General features: G+C 59.7%; 2 protein-coding genes across 2 annotated transcripts in view; one reads left to right on the forward strand and one right to left on the reverse strand.

Moving 5' to 3' along the window:
- Positions 1-497: 497 nt before the first annotated feature.
- ENH_00060770 (hypothetical protein, conserved) lies at positions 498-4,596 on the reverse strand (the record flags this gene model as incomplete). Its single annotated transcript, XM_013577149.1, has 6 exons — positions 498-551; positions 1,211-1,495; positions 1,749-1,808; positions 2,019-2,413; positions 2,538-2,699; positions 2,883-4,596. Coding segments are annotated over 6 exons (2,670 nt in total), but the record flags the coding sequence as incomplete, so codon positions are not given.
- A 1,528-nt stretch (positions 4,597-6,124) lies between these two features.
- The window catches only part of ENH_00060780 (hypothetical protein, conserved), a gene marked incomplete at both ends in the record, with an annotated part of 3,652 nt that continues 1,674 nt past the window's right edge, over positions 6,125-8,102 (forward strand). Inside the window, one exon of the mRNA XM_013577150.1 lies at positions 6,125-8,038. Within this exon, the coding sequence (XP_013432604.1) occupies positions 6,125-8,038 (1,914 nt within the window). The remainder of the gene's footprint in view (positions 8,039-8,102) is intronic.

Raw genomic sequence — 8,102 nt, forward strand, 5'->3', positions numbered from 1 at the left:
TTTTATTTATTTATTTATTTATTTATTTATTTATTTATTTATTTATTTATTTATTTATTTGGACTTGCCTATTCCTTCCCTCAAAAGCACCAAAACTTTTTGCCGCAGATTTTCGGCCGCCAGCTGACAGAAGAAAACAAAAATGAAAAATGGAAAATAAATAATTAAATGAAAATAAATAATTAAATAAAAATAAATAATTAAATAAAAACAAATAATTAAAAATACATAAATAAAAATAAATAATTAAGTAAAAATAAATAATTAAATAAATAATCAAATTAAACTAAGTAATTATATTAAATTAGACAAACTAGGAGAAGTAAAAAGAAATTAAAATAAATTTTAAAAAAATTCTCTTTTTCTTTTATTTGTCTATTTCTTTATTTCCAGAATTGTTTGCCTGTCATTTTTTACTTTTACATTTTATTTTCACTCTAGGGTTTAGGGTTACCCTAAACCCTAAACCCTAAACCCTAAACCCTAAACCCTCTTACCTCGGTCAGTGCTTCCGCTGCGGGGCCTTCTGCTGCCGCCTCTCCCGACCTTTCCTGCAAACGCGAACATACCTAGTTAGCCACAGCTAGCTAGCCACAGCTAGCTAGCCACAGCTAGCTAGCCACAGCTAGCTAGCCACCGCTAGCTAGCCACAGCTAGCTAGCCACCGCTAGCTAGCCACAGCTAGCTAGCCACCGCTAGCTAGCCACAGCTAGCTAGCCACAGCTGGCTAGCCACAGCTAGCTAGCCACAGCTAGCTAGCCACAGCTAGCTAGCCACAGCTGGCTAGCTACACCTACCTACAGCTAGCTAGCTGCAGCCAGCTACAGCTAGCTAGCAACAGCTAGCTAGCAACAGCTAGCTACAGTTAGCTAGCCACAGGTAGCCACAGGTAGCCACAGGCAGCCACAGCTAGCAACAGCTAGCTAGCAACAGCTAGCTAGGTGCAGCCAGCTAGCCACAGCTAGCCACAGCTGGCCACAGCTAGCTACAGTTGGCCGCGGCTAGCTACAGCTAGCCATAGCTAACTAGCCGCAGCCAGCAAGCACTCCAGCTAGCTAGCTTCGGGCAGCGTGCCGGTGCATCTGATCTCTAATTAGCCACGCGCAGCTAGCTAGCTGGCTAGCCAGCTAGCTAGCTAGCTAGCTAGCTAGCTAGCTAGCCACATCTCCCCTCTCTTAAAAGCCCTTTCTCCAAACCCTAAGTAGCTCACCATCTGCTGGGGGCTTTCCGCCCTGAAGGCAGCAGGGGGGCCCCCAGGGGGCCCCCCAGGAATCCCCAAAGGGGGGCCCCCAGGGGGGCCCCCCGGGGGGCCCCCGGGGGGCCCCCCCGGGGGGCCCCCAGGGGGCCCCCTGAGGCTTAGCCTTTCTGGCCCGACAAAGGCCCGCTGCCGTTGGCTCAAGGGCCTCCAAGAGGGTACTGGGGGGCCCCCGGGGGGCCCCTCTACGGGGGCCCCGGGGGGCCCCTCTGGTGTATCCGGGGCAACAGAGAGCTCAAGCTGCAGCAGCAGCAGCAGCAGCAGCAGCAGCAGCAGCAGCAGCAGCAAAAGAACCAACAGCAGCAAAGACAGCAGCAGCAGAAAGCGCCGATTAATATGAAGCAACGGAAAGAGGCCCCCGGGAAGAAGAAATTCCCGGGCGAAACAGCTGTTTGATTGCTGCTGCTGCTGCTGCTCTCTGCTGCTGCTGTTGCTGCTGCTGCTGCTGCTCTCTGCTACTGCTGTTGCTGCTGCTGCTGCTGCTGCTGCTTACTTCTTTACTTTCGGGCGTCGCGTCGTCGCTCTTTGCTGCATTTGGAGGCTCCAATAAGTCCTGAGAAACAAAACAAGCAGCTCAGCAATTCACGTTGCTGCTGCTGCTGCTGCTGCTGCTTCTGCTGCTGCTGCTGCTGCTTCTGCTGCTGCTGCTGCTGCTTCTGGACATGAAGGAACGGCAGCAGCAGTTAGGCTGTTGCTGCTGCTGCTGCTGCTGCTCCTGGGGGCAGTGTGACTGCTGCTGCCGCTGCTGCGTCTGCTGTCGGACCTCTTGGTGCGTTTGCTGCTGCAGCAGCACCTGCTGCTGCTGCTGCTGCTGCTGCTGCTGCTGCTTGTTCAGGAGCCTTCCCCTTTTCTTTTGCTGCTGCGCAGCACAAAGGAAAATGACGTAAAAGAGACCCAAAAAGAAACTCAAAGAATACAAAGAAGCAGAAGAGGGGCCCCTTGGGGCTGCATGCAGTTGGGGGGCCCCCTGTGCCAGCTGGTGGCTAGCTGCTTCTGCTTCTGCTGCTGCAGCAGGAGCAGCAGCAGAAGCAGCAGCAGCAGCAGCAGCAGCAGTGTCTACTGCGCCCAAGGCTCCGCCTGCATGCGAGCCATCGGCTGCTGCTGCTGCTGCTGCTGCTAGCTCCCAGCTGTCCCGGGTCTCGTAGTCCATCAGGCTTTCTGCAGCAGCAGCAGCAGCAGCAGCAGCAGCAGCAGGGGCCTCCCAGCAAGAGGTCTCGCCTGCTGCGCTGCCGCTGCAGCAGCCGCAGCAGCAGCAGCAGCAAAAGCAGCAGCAGCAGGCCACTACAATCAGCGCAGGCAAAGGGGGGCCCTTCATGGGAGAGGGGGGCCCCTAGGGGCCTCAAGAAAGTGGGGGGCCCCTCGAGCTGTCTGTGCTCCCCCTGAGCCTGCTGCTGCTGCTGCTGCTGCTGCTGCTGCTGCTGGCTTAGGCTGCTGCTGATGACTCCTACGTAAAGCAGCAACAAAAAAATACCAGTGCGCTGCTGCTGCTTCCATCAAAGTTCAAAAGAAGGGGCCCCCGGGGCCCCCGGCGAGGGCCCTCTGCTGCAGGGCAGCAGCAGCAGCAGCAGCTGCTGCTGCTGCTGCTGCTGTAATGTCTAAAGGAGAGCTCAGTGTTGCGAGGTGTCACCTTGCTGCTGCTGCTGCTGCTGCTGCATCTGCCCCTGAAGCAGCAACTGCTGCGTGTGCAGTTGCTGTTGCTGCTTGCGTTGTTGTTCTTGCTGCTGCTGCTGCTGCTGCACCTGCTGCTGCAGCGGCAGCGGCTGCTGGTCCTCGAGCATTGCTGCAGCAGCAGGAGGCAGCAGCAGACGCAGCACCTTCCAGCCTCGGCCCTTGGGCAGCAGCTGCCACGCGAATTGCTGCAGCAGCAGCAAAGGCCTGAGGCGCAGCAGCAGCAGGGCCGGCGCAGCAGAAAGCATCAGCAGCTCGCGCACCCGCTGCTGCTGCTGCTGCTGCTGCGTCTGTGCTGCTGTGGCTGTGTTCGCCATTAGCTGCTGCAGCAGCAGCGACCCTGCTGCCACCTGCAGCAGGCGCTTCGGGTGTACCTGCACCTGCAGCAGCAGCTGCTGCTGCAGGTACTCCTTCAGAGTCCCGGGGGGGGCAGGGAAATACTCGACTTCCTCCTCTTCCTGCTGCTGCTGCTGCTGCTGCTGCTGCTGCTGCTGCTGTGGCTCGAGTGCTTGCTGCAGTGTCTCTACAGCCGCACTCAACTCTTCGCTGCTCTGCAGCGGAACGTCAGAGCCCCCGAAGGCAGCTCGATCAACAGCAGCAGCAGCAGCAGCAGCAGCAGCAACAGCAGCAGCAGTGCGGGGCGGCTGCTCGGGTCCCGCTGCTGCAGCACTGTGCCCGGAGTTTGCTGCTGCTGCTGCTGCTGCTGCTAGGCTGTCAGCTTCGCGCTGCAGCAGCGCAGCAATGCGCCCTGCGGTGTCGCCTGCTGCCATGTAAGCTGCTATGTCCTGGGCATCGGTGCAGCATTTGCTGCTGCTGCTGCTGCTGCTGCTGCTGCTGCTGGCAGCAGCAGCAGCAGCACTTGGGGAGGGTGAGTCCCCTTCTGCTGCAGGAGGCACTGCTGTGTCCCATATAAGGGTGAGGGACTGCTGCGTCTTCGAAGCAGCAGCAGCAGCAGTTGCTGCTGATGGTGCTGCTGCTGCTGCTGCTGCTGCTGCTGGCAGGTCCTGGTGCAGCAGCTGCTGCAGTGTCTCCTCAGCGGACAGCAAGCGGCCCTTGTGCAGCAGCCGCAGCAGCAGCAGCGGCGGGCGGGGCAGCAGCTGCTGCTGCAGCAGCAAACGCACGTGCTTGACTGCAGCAGCAGCAGGCAGCATCAGCTCCCACCGCCTATCGAGGCTTGCTACTCCCGTGGCTGTCACCACAGTCACCTTGACCTTGCTGCTGCTGCTGCTGTTGCTGCTGCTGCTGCTGTTGCTGCTGCTGCTGCTGCTGCTACTATCGGTGCTGCCGCGTCGCGTCTGCAGCAGCCTGCTACTTGCCGCCCTGTTTGCTGCTGCTGCTGCTGCTGCTGCTGCTGTTTGTAGGGCGTCTTTGGGGGGGATCGAAGGAGGTCGCTCCCTTGCTGCTGCTGCTGCTGCTGCTGCTGTAGAGCAGCTCGAGGGGTCCCGGGCTAAGTGAGTGGCGAGCGCCGTACTCGGCAGCAGCAGCAGCAGCAGCAGCAGCAGCGGCAGCAGCAGCAGTTTGCGTGTGGGCGGCTGAGAAGACTTCGCCTTAGCGGTAATAGCAGCAACTGTTGCTCCTGCTGCTGCAGGTGCTGATGCTGCTGCTGCTGCAGTTGCAGTTGCTGCCTGTGCTGCTGCTACAGCAGCAGCATACTTGGGGGCGGGGGCCCCCATCTGTTGTCTTTTTGGTATCTGCAGCTTGCTGTGGGTTCTTTGCAGCTGCAGCAGTTGCTGCAGCTGCAGCAGCAATTGCTGCTGTGCTGTACTGGCTGCTGCTGCTGATGTCCGCGTTGCTGCTGCTGCTGCTGCTGCTGGGGGGTACGGCAGCAAGGCTAAGCCCCTAGCTTCCACCGGGGTGTACACGAAGCTGCAGCAGCAGCAGCAGTACAAATGCGTTGCAAATAAAGAAAAGAACAGAAAAGGAGCAGCAGCAGCAAGTGCAACTCCAAAGACCGATCCCAGCAGCTGCTGCTGCTGCCGGTGTTGCTGCTGCTGCTGCTGCTGCTGCTGCTGTTTGTGTGGAAGCACTAGCTATATCAAGACTGCGCTTCTTTAGAGCGGGTTAATTGTTGCTGTTTTGTGTCTTTCTAATGGTTAGTGTCGTTGCTGCAGTTGCTGCTGCAGTTTCTGCTGCAGTTGCTGCTGCAGCGCCGGCTCTCCTGACGAGCAGCAGCGACCGAGCCGTGCAGCAGCAGCAGCTGCTGCTGCTGCTGCAGCTGACGCTGCTGCTACTGCAGCAGCAGCAGCCAGATCGCCTTGCTGCTTTTGTGTGTCATTCAGACACATACTTGATGTACAAACGTCAAGGCTTGCAGAAAGTATCTATCGCGAGGATCTAGGCGGCTGCCGCTGCTGCTGCTGCTGCTGCTGCTGCTGCCGCTGCCGCTGCAACTGCTGCTGCTGTAGTCGTCAGCATTGCTCGGCAACTGCAGCAGCACCAGCAGCACTAGCAGATGCAGCAGCACATGTTGCTGCTGAAACTTCAGCTTAGAAGCATTGGTAGCAACGCATCCCCTGCTTGCTCGCTGCAGAGCAGCAGCAGCAGCAGCTGCTGCTGCTGCTGCTGCGAGCTGTTTCCTAGCTGCAGCATTTCTCTTTCTTCTTTCGCAGCATTTTCGACTCATAAAAGCCTTTGGAAGAAGAAGCAGCAGACTTAACTGCTGAATGCTGCGCAGGCGGCTCGCTACCGTCCGCAGCAGCAGCAGCAGCAGCAACAGCAGTATAGCTGTGACTGGTTTCGCTCCTTGGCTTTCTTTAAAGCCTTCTGCTGCTGCTGCTGCTGCAACAGCAAAATTGCTTCGTTCCTCCCCTTCAGACGGGCCGTCACGCTGACCTGCTCCCGAGCGAGAGCAGCAGCAGCAGCAGCAGCAGCAGCAGCAGCAGCAGCAGCAGCAGCAAGCGCCGCAGCACGAGGAGCTGCTGCCGTAAAGAGGCGCACGGTAGCTGGACCTAGCTCAGAAAGAGCAGGAGCAGAAGCAGCAGCCGGAGCAGCAGCAGCAGCAGCAGCAGCGTTTCGGCGGCAGCAGCAGCAGCCCCAGCTAGCCTGCCACACTGGGCAGCTGCTGCTGCTGCACCGGAAGAGTTCGTATCCCTTTGTCGAGATTAAATTGGTGCTGCAGCAGCAGCACCAGCAGCAGCAGCCACTTTTGCTGCCAGTGTCGCTGCTGCTGCTGCTGCTGCTGCTGCTGATTTAGCTGCGACGATGGTTTGCCTCAACTGCTGCAAGGGGGGGGCCGTCAAGGGCAAGCCTCCTTCAGAAGCAGCAGCAGCTGCAGCAAAGGAGCAGGAGCAGCAGCAGCAGCAGTACGAGGACTTCGAGGACCTCACCCCGAAGCAGTCAGCAGCAGCAGCAGCAGCAGCAGCAGCAGCAGCAGATGGGTGCCTGTCAGTGACCAAGGAAGAATCCCCTGGAACAGCTGACGAGAACGGAGCAGCAGCAAACGCTGCAGCAGCAAATGAGGAGAGCAAGGAGGCGGAGCCGCTGCAGCAGCAGCTGCAGGAGGAGCTGCCTCAGCTGCAGCAGCAGCGGCAGCAGCAGGACCAGCAGCAGCAAGAAGACGCTGGGGAAGCAGCAGCAGCAGCAGCAGCAGCAGCAGCAGATGACGATAACGCGGACTTTGCTTCCGCCGTAGAGGGGCCCTCGCCTCCTCAAAACAGCTCATCGCCAGTTGCTGCTGGGGAGCAGCGCGTGCGGCAGCTGCTGCTGCAGCAGCACCTCCAGCAGCAGCAGCAACAGAAGCAGCAGCAGCAGCAGCAGCAGGAGGCAGCAGCTGACTCTTCTTCGAAGGGCGCCTCTGCAGCAGCTGCGCCTCCCGCTGCTGCTGCAGCGGCAAGTGGCCCGAAGAAGGCAGCAGCAACGCCGCCGCCAGCAGCAGCAGCAGCGCCGGCCCCAGCAGCAGCAGCAGCAGCAGCAGCGCCACCAGCAGCAGCAGCAGCAGCGCCACCAGCAGCAGCAGCAGGAGAAAGCCTCTCAGCAACTCTTTCTCGAATTGTGCAGCAAAGCTTTGAAGACCCAGGGGGCTTCTGGGGGCGGCTAGTAACTTGTTTGACCCCGGGGCCCCCAGCCCCTGCCCAGGAGGAGGGGGGCCCCCCCGAGGGGCCCCCAGGGGCCCCCCAGGGGGCCCCCCCCCAGGGGGCCCCCCAGGGGGCCCCCCGGGGGCCCCCGGGGGGCCCCCCGGAGGCCCTCGACAGGGACCAGGAGCCCGCTGAGGAGTTGGAAGCAGCAGATGTGTCTCTTCCGGCGAGTCCGGTTGCAGACAAAGGTGCAAGAAAAGCAGCAGCAGCAGCGCCTGCAGCAGCAGCAGCAGCAGCAGGGGCAGCAGCAGGCGCTGCAGCAGGCGCTGCAGCAGCAGGCGCTGCGCCGGCGCCTGCAGCAGGGGGAGCAGCAGAAGCAGCAGGAGCTGCAGGCGAGGCGGAGCGCTCGCAGGGGTCTGCTGCAGCAGCAGCAACTGCTGCTGCGGAAGCAGCAGCAGCAGCAGCAGCGGCGAAGAATGCGGCGCAGCAGCTGCAGCACGGGAGTTCGGGAGCAGCGGCGTCAGTGAGCTGCGGGGACAGCACCGCAGACACGGCGATGGCAGCAGCAGCAGCAAGTGCAGCAGCAGCAGCAGCAGGAGCCGCCTCTGCTGCGTCCGGTGCAGCAGAAGCAGCTCTGGCTGCTGAGGCGGCGGAGGCGGGCAGCCGGGGCGGGGCCGGCCCCGCTGCAGCAGCAGCAGCAGCAGCAGCAGCAGCAGAGGGCGCTGCGCCGCTGAGCAGCAGCAGCAGCAGAAGCCGCTCAGGCAAAGGCCTCAGCCCCAAAGCTGCTTTGGAACAAATCTTGGTGAAGAAGTGGCGGCAGTTAATCTTTTATGTTGAAGAGGAGTTGCTGTTCAAGGCGCAGCAGTACTTGCTGCAGCTGGAGCAGCAGGTGGAGCAGCTGCTGCAGCAGCAGCAGCAGCAGCAGCCGCGCGACCCCGAGCTGCTGCAGCTGCTGCAGGCCTTCCAGGAGCAGCTCAACACTGACCAGCGGCTCGTTAATCTCCGAGTTAAAATCTCAATTGCTTCCAAAATGTTTGAGAGTTTTCATTTGAGTCATTTGCGTCTCATTTGCGAAGACCCGCGGCTGTCTTTTGCGGAGTCCGTGGGGGCTTTGTGGCAGCAGCAGCAGCAGCAGCAGCAGCAGCAGGGGGGGGGGGGGCCCCCCC

This window comes from Eimeria necatrix, genomic scaffold (assembly GCF_000499385.1).
Source record: "Eimeria necatrix Houghton genomic scaffold, Enh_scaff526, whole genome shotgun sequence".
Lineage (NCBI taxonomy): Eukaryota > Apicomplexa > Conoidasida > Eucoccidiorida > Eimeriidae > Eimeria > Eimeria necatrix.